Source organism: Chiloscyllium plagiosum, unplaced genomic scaffold (assembly GCF_037043375.1).
Source record: "Chiloscyllium plagiosum isolate Xiang-an unplaced genomic scaffold, Cpla_swu_hap1 HiC_scaffold_20, whole genome shotgun sequence".
Lineage (NCBI taxonomy): Eukaryota > Metazoa > Chordata > Chondrichthyes > Orectolobiformes > Hemiscylliidae > Chiloscyllium > Chiloscyllium plagiosum.
This window is the reverse complement of record NW_028270158.1, coordinates 29,717,277-29,732,426: the sequence shown is the minus strand read 5'-3', so window position 1 is coordinate 29,732,426 and position 15,150 is coordinate 29,717,277. Positions and strand designations below refer to the sequence as shown.

General features: G+C 40.9%; 1 protein-coding gene across 4 annotated transcripts in view; it reads left to right on the top strand.

The window, feature by feature from the left end:
• LOC122560734 (ATP-dependent RNA helicase with zinc finger domain-like) overlaps positions 1–14,712 on the top strand; it is a 569,578-nt gene extending 554,866 nt beyond the window's left edge. For all 4 annotated transcript variants that reach the window (XM_087997766.1, XM_043711726.2, XM_087997765.1 and 1 more), the window contains one exon: positions 13,250–14,712. In XM_087997766.1, the coding sequence (XP_087853892.1) occupies positions 13,250–13,539 (290 nt within the window). In that variant the 3' untranslated portion in view covers positions 13,540–14,712. The remainder of the gene's footprint in view (positions 1–13,249) is intronic.
• Positions 14,713–15,150: the final 438 nt, after the last annotated feature.

Genomic DNA, 15,150 nt, shown 5'->3' with positions numbered 1-15,150 from the left:
AAATTTAGAATCTTAACTCCAGAATATATCTTCCTGATGAACCTTGATTGGTTCAACATTTTTCAATTGGAAAATGGCTGTCTTAGTGAAGTCCTAATGAAATGTCCAGGAGTTTACCAAGAAGGCTTTACGCGTTGAATGGGATGTAATTCTGAAATTTTGCAAGGCCCGCCCGGTGCCATTTGCCTTTTGGGCAAAAGTAGAGGTGGAAATCAGGGGGCTAGAGAGTGAATGAATCATCAAACAGTGCCGATCTATAATTGCAACTGAATAAGGGATTTCCAGAGGTATGCTACAATTAATATCCATAAGGCTTTCTACCAATATACAAGACTACCGTTTGGGTATCATCAGCCTCTGCTCTTTTCCAGTGGACTATGGAGGGCAGTTTACAAGGGCTAGCCCAGGTTGCTATTTATCTGGATGATGTACTAATAGCTCATCCTTTAAAAGGGACACTGTCTCAACATAACATCACCTAACTACAATAGATAACATTCCTGATGAAGGGCTCCGGCCTGAAACGTCGATTTTCCTGCTCCTCGGATACTGCCTGACCTGCTGTGCTCTACCAGCAACACACTCTCAAATCTCCAGCATCTACAGACCTCACTGTCTCCTAATAATAAGGAAACCTATAAAGAGCACATGGAGAACTTGGACGTAGTGCTTAAATGTTTCTTCCTGGCAGGCATATGCCAGGCACTCCAAGTTACCTACTTTGGTTACAGAGTCGATAAAGTTAGGTTACACCCTTTAGAAGAGAACGTGAGGGCACTCAAACGAGCCCCTTCTCCCATGTCTGTACAGAGCTTAGGTCTTTCATTAGGCTAGTGAATCATTACAGAAAATTCATAAGTAACCTGGCCTCTATCTTGGCACTCTTACACCTGTTGTTGAAGAAGGGTCAGCCTTGGGAATGGTCACGAAACCAAAAAGCAGTGTTTAGGGAAGTGAGGAAGTAGCTATCGTCATCCAAGGTGTTGGCACACTACGATCCGAAGCGAGAAGTAGTGCTCACATGGTATGGAATCAGGGTGGTGTTGGCTCACTGGTGGCCCATCGGAGAGAAGCGCTTGATAGTGTTTGCTTTTTAGGACTCTGGCTGATGCTGAATGCAAAGTATGCCTAGATAGAGAAGGAAGGTTTGCCGTCATCTTTGGTGTGAGGAAGTTCCTTTACAGGTAGAAATTTGTCTCAGTCACAGATCCTGCTAGGGCCACTGAAGGAAGACAAGGCAGTGTCACCCATAGCTTCTGGTAGAATTCAGCATTGGGCCTTTATTCTTAGTATGTACAAGTGCAACTTAGAACACTGTCCAGGAAGCCAAGTAGCTAATGCAGGTGCCTTGCCACCTTCCACTGGTGGTGCCTTTCCTGGTAGATTCCATTTTGGTTTTAAACTTTCTGGACACTCTTCCAGTCACCGTGGGCAATATCCTACTGTGGACACAAAAAGATCCTGTACGAGCAAAACTTAAACAGCTGGTGTAAATGGGGGAAACAAAAAAGCCATTGCAACCAGGTTTGAAACCTTTTTGAATCTGGTGAGACCAGATCACCATAGAGGACAGCATATTGCTGTGGGGAGCAAGGGTGATGTATTTCCAGTAAACATCGCTGCCACCTATTGGCTGGAGTACTTCATGCTATCACAGTCCAAGGGTTTCCAAGATGAAGATGATAGCAAGCAGGTATGTCTAGTGGCCAGGGTTGGATGCCAACATAGCTGTGCTGGTGGGGCAGTGCCCAGAGTGTCAACAAGAACAAAACTTGCCACCAGCAGCATCCCCATATTGGTGGGAATATCTTGGTAAATCCTGGACTCGATTGCATTCTGACTATGCCAGTCCTTTCATGGGCTTAGTGTTCCTGGTCATTGTGGACGCCCATTGGATGTTGGATGTGCATAAAGTTCACTCAGCAAACTCTGGGATGACGATTGAGAAGCTGCAAGGATCATTCATGACACATGGACTCCCAGAGATATTGATCACAGACAATGGGACATTGTTTACCAGCAGGGAACTCAAATATTTCCCAAAGTCCAGTGGCATTTGGCACATAAGGACAGCTCCATACCACCCATTGTCAAATGGTCTAATGGAGAGAGCAGTCCAAACATTGAAAGCCCTTAAAGAAACAGCCAACAGTGTCAATTGAGACCAAACTGTCTTGGTTTCTGTTTGATTGTAGAATCAACTGCATGTAACAAACAGGATAGCTCCAGCATAGATGCTGATGGGGAGAACATTCTGCACCAGGTTAAACCTGATATTTCCAGACTTGGGGAGGGCAGGGGGGAGAAGGTGAAACAGCAGCAGGAACGCCAATGCTGGCCACGTGCCTTCTCCAAACAAGAGGAACAGTTTAATTCAGGGGATGAAGTTCGGTGCTGGAACCAGGTCCAGTGACTTAGAAAGTTTGGGTTGGTGAAGCTGCTCAGAACAAACACATGGAGCTCCTGAAAACCATTACCTCACAAATGGGGCAGGAGCAAAACATAACTGGCTCCTCAGAACAGCCTGAAGGCCTGGCAGAAACTGCGTGCTCCCCCTCCATCTAGTGTTGAGGAAATCTAAATTCGAAATGGATGCAACCTCGATACCATTGCTGCCGGAAGAAGAGAATGAGACTCTTCCAAGACATTCTAGACATGAGGGATGAGCCACGGTCTGGTACATGCCACCTGTGTCTGAGTCCGAATCTGAGGAACTGGATCCGGGGCAAAAGCATTGCAAAAGAAGTTGCAAGCAAAAGACCAGGCCTACATCGCTGTACTTGGGGCGGGATGGCCGTGGGAGTGAGAGCGATGTAGTGATTGGGATGAGGTTGACCTCGTTAACTGCAAGGTTCTTGATTGGGATTATTAACCTGGGCCAAGGTTAACAATACAACCAGGAGAGGCGGTAGTGTGAGGGTTTATAATTTTAAAAAATACAGGACATTAGGAAAAAAAATAAAACCAGGAGATTAGAATCTCCTCAGTTGAAGATTGACTCCAAGCTAGCTACAGCCAGTGTACTAATGTACCAGTAAAGGGTGACATGGCGATGGGACCCAGCCTCTGTGCCATTGTTTCAGTATGTAGGCCCAAGACTGAGCCTTCGAGCGTGGACCAAGCCTTCATGTGTTAAGCTGACAGCTCGGTGAGATGTTATGTGAATTGAGAAAAACAAACTAAAAACAAACTTTTGTTTTGAAAGAGTGAAATAATTTGGATTGTCAAATGCACAAGGTTTTGTTTCTTCTGTACAATTTGAATTGTATTTCATTGATTGTAAACTATTTATTCAAGGGTTTCTTTGCTCTTATTTTGTGTGTGAATAAAAAAAAAAGATTAGAATCTTCTCAGTTGAGGATTGACTCGGTGTATTGGGAGCTAGTAAGTAAAGGCTGAATTGGTGACAGGATCCAGTCTCTGTGCAGTTACTTCACCAGAACTGATATATAGAAACAAAAGATGTTTTAGAGTAAATATGAATGATTTAATGATGAACAACTGCTGCCCAAAAGTAGAAATGAGAAAAGAAAAACTGAAAATTGCAAAGAAAAAGGGAAAAATTGAGAGTGGAGATTACAATTCGAAATTGTAAGCCTGCAGAGGTCTGTAAAATGCCTGATTGAAACTTGAGGAGCTATTCCTAAAGCTTATGTTGATTTCTACTGGATCACTGCAGGAGATAGGGGATGTCTAGGTCAGAGTGGGATTGAAGTGGAGAATTAAAATGATTGGCTACAGGAATTCCGAGGTCATGCTTGAGGATAGAACAGAACAAACTGGTTTATGACCAGCAGATGCAACCTATTAAAATAAAAAACAGTAAATGGAAATTGCTGTTTTATGCAGAATGAATGTTTGGGGCCTTGGATGGTGAGGACAGACGAGCTGAAAGCTGAGATGTTGCATCTGCTGTGCTCACATGAAAGTTAGAAGTCACACAACACCAGGTTATAGTCCAACAGGTTTGTTTGAAATCGCAAGCTTTTGGAGCGCTGCTCCTTCATCAGGTGAAGTGAATAGAAGAAAACATGCACACAATTTATAGGCAGAGAGATCAAAAGATCATACAAATGGTGTGAGTGGAGTGTCAACAGGCTGAATAATAAGTCCCTACAGGTGATCAAAAGTGTCAGATGGTATGAGTAAAGTGCCAACAGTTGAATAGCAAGTGAAGGGATGATGTATGATCCAACTAATTGAGGCAGAGAGATAACTATAAAAAATGAAAAATTAGGTAATGCTGGAGACAAATCAAATGGCTGGTATAACATGATAGGTATAAGAGTTGCATGTCAAAGGTCTAACCAAAGTAACAAGTAATCCAAAACTGTGCAAACTAATTAAGGTAGAGAGATCATTAAAGGTTATCAAGGTGATCATGTCAAAACAGAGCAGTAAGGGAGATTTTACAAATGCAGAACAGTATGGTGGGGTTACATATAGTGTTACATGAACTCAATTTGATGGTTGAGGATGTCTTCATGGGTATAGAACTTGGCTATCAGTGTCTGCTCAGTGATTATGCGTTGTTGTGTACCTCGAAAGCCACCTTGGAAGATGCTTACCCAAAGATCATAGGCTGAATGTCCGTGACTGCTAAAGTGTTCCTGGGCTGGGAGAGAACATTCCTGTTTGAAGATTGTTGTGTGGTGCCCATTCATCCATTGTCGTAGTGTCTGCACGGTCTCGCCAATATACCCTGCCTCAGGACATCATTGCCTGCAGCATATGAGGTAGACAACATTGGCTGAGTCATGAGTATCTGCCGTGTATTTGATGGGTGGTGTTCCCATGTGTGATGATAGTATCCATGTCGATGATGTGGCATTTCTTGCAGAGGGCCGTGACAGGGTTGTATGGTGTAGTGGTCGATGTGATCTTGGAGGCTGGATAGTTTGCTGTTTAAGGTTTGGCAGATGTTTGAAGGCAAGAAGCGGAGGAATGGTGATGATTTTGGCGAGATTTTCATCTTCATCAATGACATGTTGAAGGCTGTGAAGAACATGGTGTGGTTTTTCCACAGTGGGAAAAGTACTCTACAATGAAGCGTATTCTTTCAGTCATATCCTGTGTCTGTCATCTAAGGAGATCAGTGCGGTTTTTTCACTGCGGCAAACTGAAACAAGCTTTCTTCTTGAAGGAGTGCAATAATTTCAGTTGTCAAATGCGCAAGATTTTATGCGTCTTAGTTAATCGATGAGTTGAGCATCATATCCCATTCTTATGGGGTTGTCTTTCAGCATCTTTAGGTGTCCATCACGTTCCTACTCTTCTGAGCAGATCCTGTGTATACGTGGGGCTTGACCGTAATGGATGGCTTCTTTAACATGTTTAGAATGGAATCTAGAGAAGTGCGTAGTGTGGTTATCTGTGGGCTTGCAATAGCGTGAGGTACTGAGATGTCCGTTCTTGATGGAGGTGTATGTGTCCGAGTATGAGATTGTTTCTAAAGAGTGGTAAGCGGGACATCTGATGGTGAGATGAAGCTTGTTGATATTATTGTGTAGCTCTTTTCAGTGATTCCTCACTATGAATCCAAAATGGAAGTTAGTTTGAAAAGGGGAGTGGACCAGAAGCAGTAATCTCTTCAGAATGCTGGAAGGAGAAGGGAAGAAATGATGTGGTTGTGTCATGCTAGAGATTATGACACCGAGATGCATCCGTGAAAGTGACAGTTTTGTGGGTTTTCCATTTCTGAATGTGGTCACTGTTTAGTTTCTATGTAGATATAATGGGAATGGATAGCTACCAGGAAGTCGAGGAGGACTAGGCAGGTAGTGGCCTGAATTTTTCTCTCCAACCTTTGAACACTGTTTAGAGAGATGATTCCTCTGAGGAATGCAATCGCTGCCAAATACAAGATACCATGGTTCATCCGTGACAGCATGAAGAAGATCAGACCGACAACAGTTATACACACTTTGAGATTATAGAAACAGAAACATTTCTGCAGCCACAGATTTGAATCCAAGATGGTTTGTTGTCTTCCTGGAAGTCTTATGTGGGACTCTACTTCTGAAGACCAGTCATATTGAACTCAAAGCATTTACTCTACCTTTTTTTGTCTCCCCACAGATGCTGCCAGTCTGGCTGAGTTTCTCCAGTATAGAATACCTACATTCCTACGTCTGCAGTGATTCAAGAAGACAGCTCACTACCACCTCTCCAGGGCAAATAGGAATAGGCAACAAGTGCTGGCCGAGCCAATTTCCATGTGAATTTGTTTTAAAAATGTGCCAGGAGAGATGGTTTGGTGGGAGAGTCTTAAATTCCTGGGAATGTCTAAACTAGGTTTACTACATGCTTAAGTGAATGCATGGAATATGATAATTAAAGTTAGTCAACTTAATCAATTAGGCACAGATAGCCAATTGTAAATATTATATGGTGATAACAGAGACTTGGTTTCAAAAAGGGTGGGACTGGCTACTTAATATTTCTGGATACAAGGTGCTCAAATATGAAAAGAAAATAAAGAAAACGAATGGTTGACAGGATTACTGTGCTGGAAAGAGAGAATGTCATTGGAGGGTGAAGGACAGAGTCTATATGGTTAGAATTAAGAAACAAGAGAGCTACTATTACATTGTTGAGTGTGTTCTATAGGTACTAGCTATTGGGAACAATATAATGGAACAAATTTGCAAGGAAAGATGTGAGAATTTCAAAGTAATTATAATGGAAGAACTTTAATTATTATAATGTAGACTGATAGACGGTAATAGTATCAAGGGCTTATTTCAAATGTTCAGGAGATTTTTCCTAGATTGGTATATTTCCAGTCTGACCCGGTAGGTATTTATGCATCCTGGTTCTGGAAAATGATCTGAGGTCAAATGGATCATTTGTCATTGGGAATCTTTTAGGGGACAGTGCTCATAAAGTTTAGGTTTGCCATGGTAATTAGCCATAGTCCATTAAGGACACATCACCAGAGGCACCTCTTTCCATTCTTCTTATTTTTCTTGACTTTTCTGGCTGAAGGCAAGTCTGATTCAAAGCATCACGCAGGGATTGAACCCAGTGATATTGACAGCCATCACCCAATGAGGTCTGTATTACTCAGGCAAACTACTCTTTTCCATGCATGTTGTAGCTTCAAGACCTGAATACGCAGGTTCCATCTTCTTCCTGCTACATGCTATTGAGCAATCTCTCTCTCTCTCTTACTGCCTGCCGTTGACATATTTTGGGAGATCTTACAAGTCAAAACTACTTTGGTCACATTATGAATGCAGTTTCCTTGGTCTTCAGGTTTTGAGTCAGAGGCAAGGTTGGTACCATTGCTCCGCAAATGCCCTCCTTTAGATTTAGACAGTTAGTTGCACATAACTTGAGGGGTTTGCCACTTCACAAACCTGGGACAAGGTAAGAAGGCAGGAGGCAGGCCTCCATGAACTATGATTAGGTTAGCCATAGAAATGGATAAATCATATTCAAACTCGATTGAGTTTTTTGAAGAAGTAACAAAGATGATTGATGAGGGCAGAGCAGTGGATGTGATCAATATGGACTTCAGTAAGGCATTTGACAAGGTTCCCCATGGGAGACTGATCAGCCAGGTTAGATCTCATGGAACACAGGGAGAACTAGCCATTTGGATACATAACTGGCTCAAAGGTATAAGACAGACGGTGGTGGTGGAGGGTTCTTTTTCAGACTGGAGGCCTCTGACCAGTGGAGTGCCACAAGGATCGGTGCTGGGCGCTCTGCTTTTTGTCATTTACATAAGTGATTTGGATGCGAGCATAAGAGGTACAGTTAGTAAGTTTGCAGATGACACCAAAATTGGAGGTGTAGTGGACAGCGAAGAGGGTTACCTCAGATTACAACAGAATCTGGACCAGATGGGCCAATGGGCTGAGAAGTGGCAGATGGGGTTTAATTCAGATAAATGCGAGGTGCTGCATTTTGGGAAAGCAAATCTTAGCAGGACTTATACACTTAATGGTAAGGTCCTAGGGAGTGTTGCTGAACAAAGAGACCTTGGAGTGCTGGTTCATAGCTCCTTAAAAGTGGAGTCACAGGTAGATAGGATAGTGAAGAAGGCGTTTGGTATGCTTTCCTTTATTGGTCAGAGTATTGAGTACTGGAGTTGGGAGGTCATGTTGCGGCTGTACAGGACATTGGTTAGGCCACTGTTGGAATATTGCGTGCAATTCTGGTCTCCTTCCTATCAGAAAGATGTTGTGAAACTTGAAAGGGTTCAGAAAATATTTACAAGGATATTGCCAGGGTTGGAGGATCTGAGCTACAGGGGGAGGCTGAACAGGCTGTGGCTGTTTTCCCTGGAGCGTCAGAGGCTGAGGGGAGACCTTATGGAGGTTTACAAAATTATGAGGGGCATGGATAGGATAAATAGACAAAGTCTTTTCCCTGGGGTTGGGGAGTCCAGAACTAGAGGGCATAGGTTTAGGGTGAGAGGGGAAAGATATAAAAGAGACCTAAGGGGCAACTTTTTCATGCAAAGGGTGGTATGTGTATGGAATGAGCTGCCAGAGGATATGGTCGAAGCTGGTACAATTGCAACATTTAAGAGCCATTTGGATGGGTATATGAATAGGAAGGGTTTGGAGGGATATGGGCCGGATGCTGACAGGTGGGACTAGATTGGGTTAGGATATCTGTTCAGCATGGACAGGTTGGACCGAAGGGTCTGTTTCCATGCTGTACATCTCTATGACTCTTTGACATTCCAGGGGAAACACATTAATTGGGGGAGGGCAAATGAAATAGATGAGATAAGAAATTGAGCTATTAACGAACAGAAAAATGATGCAAATGACAAACATCAAGTTAATAATAATACAAGTGAGATCCTTGCTGATTATTAAAAGTTCGGAAGGTAGAAAAGTGAGAAAACAAATAAAAAGTAAAGAGAGAGTATGGGAAGAGACTGGCAACAATAGTGTTGAATTTAGTGGATGCAGCGATATCCTCATGCACTGACTGGAAAGGCGGTGTCAGTCTGGTGCAGTTTTTTTTGAAAATGCCACAATTAATTTCAATAGTAGGTAGTTCACTGCCACCTTTCGGAACTTCTACCCGTGTAAGAGAGGTGATCTCAGAGGGAGAAAAACAGTAAAACAAACAATAATATTCAGAAATGAATGTACTGGACCTTTTAATTTTGAAGAACACAAGACATATCAGATGAGTTCAGCTTATTCGGCAGTTTTACTCGTTTTTCTTCCTGGGAACAAACTTCTGAGAGCTGTTGACCAATCAGATGGCTGGAGGTTTCTCATTTAGTTCCAGCAATGTCACTGGGAGTCGAGCTCCAGAGGAGGAAGACCTGAATTAAGGTGAGTTCGGAGAGATCACTGGGGCTAGTCAGTGATGTGGTGCTCCTGGTGAGGTGAAGAGGTCTGTCTTTCAGCTTCACTGTTTGGGGTTGTGTGTAGGCTAGGGTTGCCCGATCAGGAGAGCCCACCACCAGTCACAGTTTGTGGGAGCAAGAGTTGAGAATCTGGAAATTAGGCAATCTGCCTCCCAAACTTTCCCTCCTGAATTCACAACCATTCCCCTCTTCCCTCACTTCCTAGTCCCCAGCAGAAGAATAATTAATTTTCACTCATTAAAGGAAATGTCTCAGTAAACATGGAATTAGTAAGGTGTGGTAAAAGAAGGATAGTGCCAATCTGGGTGCACTAAGTGAGTTTTGTCCGTGAAGATCAGACACTGGGCTAAGGTACTAAATGAGTACTTTGCATCTCCGTCTACCTAGGAAGAAGATGCTACCAAAGTCACAGTGAAAGAGGAAATAGTTAAGGCACTGGATGAGCTAAAGCTTGATAAAAGAGATAAAAGATAAAAGAGGCTGGCTCTTGTTATGTCATTAAATCTTTTAAGTTGTTTAATCACCAGGACCAAGCTAGATGGATTGGAAGATGCCAAATGAAGTAAGGGTGGAAATTGAGCTTACACTGGACATAAAACTTACAATCCTCTTTAAATGAAAGGATGGTCTTTGTCAAGGTTCATCTGGAGCAGCTCTGTGACGCAGGGCACACACTGGGTCAAACATCGATTGCACCTGGAGGACCATCAATTCAGTGAAAGATGCTCTTTGGTCTGCAACAAGTTTCAGAACTTGTTGATCTTCCAGAGCATGGAGTTGACCTGAACTGATTGCAGACTGGCAATTCCAAAGTCCAGGATCACGTGCTGAGGGACGCACTAACAGTTGGGGCAGCTGCCACCAAGGTGCAGTGGGGAAAGATCACCTTCTAAGGTCTTTCTGCTGAAATTAAATGGGATCTATTTAATTATCAGACTTTCCCAATGCCTCAGATATATATAAATATAGTCTTGTTCAAGTAAGAAATGCCTTTGGTTTGTTTGCTGAATAGAGTGAAACTCTAATGTTTTTTATTTCTTCATATGCTACTGTTTTAATGCTGCATTGGTGACTATCTATGTATATAAAGATATTTTATGAATAAGGTATATTTTTGAAATTGAGATACTGTCAGAGGATTGATTGAATAGCAAAAGTTATCCCTCATTCACCAAAGGGTGTAAAGGTAAGGCCAGCAAATATGGGCCAATCAGTTTAACCTCAGTACTGATAGTCTTTCGAAACAATAATTCAATACAAAATTAACAGTGACTAGAACAAATGTGGACTAATTCAGGAAAGTCAACAGGAATTATTGTGGGTAAATTATGTTTTACTAATTTGATTGAAATTTATTGTTGAGATTGATGAAGGTAATGCATTTGATGTGGTGTACATGGGCTTCCAAAAAATTGTTTGATTCATTGATATATTGTTCAAGTGCTGCATAATAGGCTTGTCAGCAAAGTTGAAATCCCTGAAATAAATGCAAAATGACATCCTGGAAAACAGTGGCTGAGTGATAGGAAACCGAGAGCAATAGAATACAGTATTTCAGACAGGAGCAATGCATACTCATGGGGTCAATTAACTGTGATGCTGGAGAAAGCACAAAAAGTCAGGCAGCATCTGAAGAGCAAGAGAGTTGATGTTTCAGGCTTAACCCTTCATCGGGACTGTATGGTGCACCAACCTCTACATCGCTGAGGCCAGATGCCAACTTGCCGATATCTCCTTCTGTTGCCCCCTCGACCATGACACCACCTCTCATCACCAACCCATCATAACTTTATCAACTCTGACTTCTCCAACATCTGCAGTCCTTACTATCTCCTATACTCATAGGGTTTCATGTTTATGAATTTGCTATGGATGGCTGTTAAAAACACTACATTTCTTGTTGCAGAGCATAGCACAATTCAAAATTTGTGGATAACAAAAGCTGTGTATTGGAAACTGTGAGGAGAATATTAATAGACTTCAGTAAGATGTAGCTAGGCTGTGGAATGGCTGGCATATAGTAGGTGCAATCCAGTGCTGTGAAGCAATACATTTTTGTAGGAAGAACAAGAAGAGGCAATATAAAATAAGGGTTACAATTCCAAATGCGGTGCAGGAGCAGAGCGATCAGTGGTGGTGGAGGGGGAGGGGAAATGTCCACAAGTTGTTGAGGATAGCACTGCAGATTGAAAAACAGTTAGTGAGGCATTTGGGATCCAAATCTTTATAAGTAATGTAGAAATTAAGCTCACCTTCTATAAATAGATAGGTTGAGCTTCAGCTGGAGTATTGTATCCAATTGTGCCCTTCCAAAAAGATGCGAAGATCTTAGGGAGGGTGCAGAAAGATGTACAAGAATTGTTCCAGGGATGAGGGACTTCAATTATGTGGGTAGATTCCTCAGAGTAGATAATCTTGAGGGATTTGATCCTAGTGTCCCAAGTCAGGAAGAGTCTGTCTCGATTAGATAGAAAGAAACAAATTTCATTTCAGAAATGTTGAAAGCAGCGGAGACCAATTTAAGGTGATTGTTGAAAGAAGCTACAGCAGCATGAGGAATGTTTATTCTTGCACAGTGTGGTGAGGAGCTGGATACAGCTGTGAGTGAAATAGAGGCAGATACTTTCAGGGATTTTATAAAGGAATTTGAATATTCCCCTTGAACAGAATAAAATTTGCAGAGCTGCAGGATAAATGTGGAAGCGTGGGGCTAATAAAATTGCTTTTGCGTAGCACTGTTACAGATGTGACTAGCCAACTGGCTTTCACTTATACTTTAACCATTCCATGATCTGATAATCCAATTTCCCTTTGAAGGGCTACCATTGAATTTGTATACAGCACTCTGACAGGCAGTACTTTCCGAATCCCAATTGCTTGTGTAACAGTGTTTTTCTTCACATTGTCTCTGGTTGTTTTGCCATTTGCAAGGAAGTTTTACCTTTTTTTTATAAATGCTTCTGCTGTTGGAAACAGTTTATCCCATTTACTTTAATCATGATTTCAAACACTTCTATCCAATTTCCTTCTTGTTTTACTGGTTCCTGGTGAGCAACTACGTGGCCTATCTGCGAAACTATAATTGCTTATTCCCCCGGAAATGCTTTACTAAATTTCTTCTGCACCGACTTAATCTTTCAATTTTTTTCTTAAAGAGTGATGCCTAAAACTGAACACAACGCTACTGAAGCCTGTCTGACATTCAGTTAGTTCATGACCTATCTATATCTTATCTCATCTCTTAGTTCTGTAACTTATTACCCTTGCCGAACACAAATCTGTCAATCTCAGTTTGTACATTTTCAATTAATCCACAACTTCAACAGCTTTCTGGGGAAATTGTTCCAGGTTTCCATCACCTTTGTGTGAAGAAGTGCTTCTCGACATTATGATATCACTCTTGAAACAGCTCGGCTATTATTTATTCTGAACTCCACCCCCACCAAAGGAAATAATTACCATCTATCCACCCTATCAAGTGCTTTAATCATTTTAAACAATTCAATTACTTCACTCTTTAATCTTCCATACTCAAAGGACTACAAATTTATTTTATGAAATCTACCCTCATTATAATCTGAGGCAAAAAATAACAAATGTCATTTTAGTAAGATGGAGCTTCCAGTGTGCTTTGTATCTGAATGGTGCAATACAAGTTTGTACCATATATAGGGTCTTCAATATAAAGCTTTCTTGATGGGAATAAAGTGGTGCTAATATCTCTCTCAGATACTATTGCAGAGCGACATTGGGGGATGATGTATCTTGCGTGAGGACCAAGAAGGGGAAGGAAGCCAACAACTAAATCAATTCTAGAAATAAATGTTAACATTTATTATGTTTGGCAACATTTGGATTAAGTTAAATTTTTGCATAACATTAGCCTAATATTTATCTTTTTTTTAGGCCATGGTGCTCCAGGTTTTGAGACCGAGGAGGATACTGGGTGTAATAAAGGTAATACCAACGTAAGTTCCCTCACACAGCCCAACCAACTTCAGTACCAGAGTCCATCCAAGCCTATAGAAGGCAAAGGAGCTGCTTCTTATGCCAGTGTTCTTCGAGCTCCACCCAAGACGAGATTGAAGTTGTCTTCAGAAGCAGATAGGAAACCTATTGATCCTATTTCTATATTGCAGGACCTGAGTAAGAGGTCATCCTTAAACGACAGTGGCTACTATTCTTATTTTGAATAATTGAAGTAGCTGATTATGATCACATGATTTAATTTACAAAGCACTTCTCACTTTTTTTTTGAGACATTATTAATTTTCTTTAAAACCCTTTTTTGTAAGATATTATTGTGTGCACATAAAAATTTCTATAGATGCTATATTGGACATGTAGAAAGGCGTCACTTGTGAAAATGTTTCTTTTTACAAAAGCTTATCATCTCTGCTTATTTGCACATGAACCAGATGAATTCTGTTAAAATGGGTATTGTGAGTTTTTGTGGCGTTTGTTCTATTTATTTTGTATTTTTGGGAGGGAAAATGTTGTACCAAAGCTTAATTTAGACTTTTAATTTTGCTGGTGTTTGATTTTGTACTAATATGAGTGTGACATGTGATGCAGCCCTCTTCCAACCATAGAGGAAAGTCAACCACACTTCTCAGAATCACTCCTCCATACTCCTAAAGAGTATGGTTTGGCACTAATTGATGTGAGAGAGAAGCTAAGCCCATTAATATTACAGTAATCGATGTTTCAACGATCACGAGTAACGTTGCAAGAAAAACAGTGATATTTTAAATTCTGTTTATTTTCTAAATTTTACAAACTTCTCTTCTCTCTGAGCTTTGTATTTATGTTACAAGGTGATTATGCTCTGTTGGAGCTGTGATATTGTCTTCCGTCGTGAAGATATGACATAGCAAATGTGATGAGCTTTTAGCACTGCCACTTCTGACCTTTGCATTTTCATTGTTCTTTTGAATCTGAGTGTCCAAGTTATATATTCGACATTATCCAAAGTCTGTAGTGTTTCTTAATTCTCTTTATGTAGTAATGTATTTAATATGGTATTTAAAAAAAAGGTCTTGACTGCATTCAGCATTTGTAACTGTTGTAATTTTTCAGTTGCTAAGCTACGCTGTGCTTTCCTAAACCGCATGGTGTCTACCTTAAATGGTAATGACCTCCTTTCTCTGAATTTTTAGTTACTTTCCTCTGTTGCACAGAAAATCTAATTCAAAACTGTACCAACAGTTGTATGCTTCCAATTTACTGACAGCTCAAGCTGTTCACTTCAACAAGCTGTGCGGAAAATGTTTGATTTGGCCATTTTAAACTTGCTTTATTTTGGCAAAGTTGCCACTATTTTTGTTATTTATTGTACATAAAACAACTAATTAAATATTTTGGTGAAAAAAAACAAAAGCTGCTTCATATTTTAATTTAAAAATCCTTAATGTGTAGTCAAGAGATGGCTAACTTAATGCAACTTACAGTAGAATGGGAAAGGAGGCAAGAATTGGTAAAAGGTTTTATAAAGGCTTGCCTAGTGGATATTGAGCTGTTGAGGAACAGAATTTGACCTTGAAATAAGGCATCATGTCTTACATGCTGTACTGCACCTGTCATTACAAATAAGCAAATCCTTCAACTCAGAGCAACATCACACGACATATGCTAATACACTCTTATAATCCATTCTATATGAAAATCACTGGATGGATCAGAACGTTCATTCTCAGAGTTCATGGAAAACATCTGGCTCGGGTTTATATGTCAAGATCTATTATAAAAGCATCCACAATAGGTAGCTGTGGTACTAATTACACCTGTTGGCACTGTTGTGATAAAGA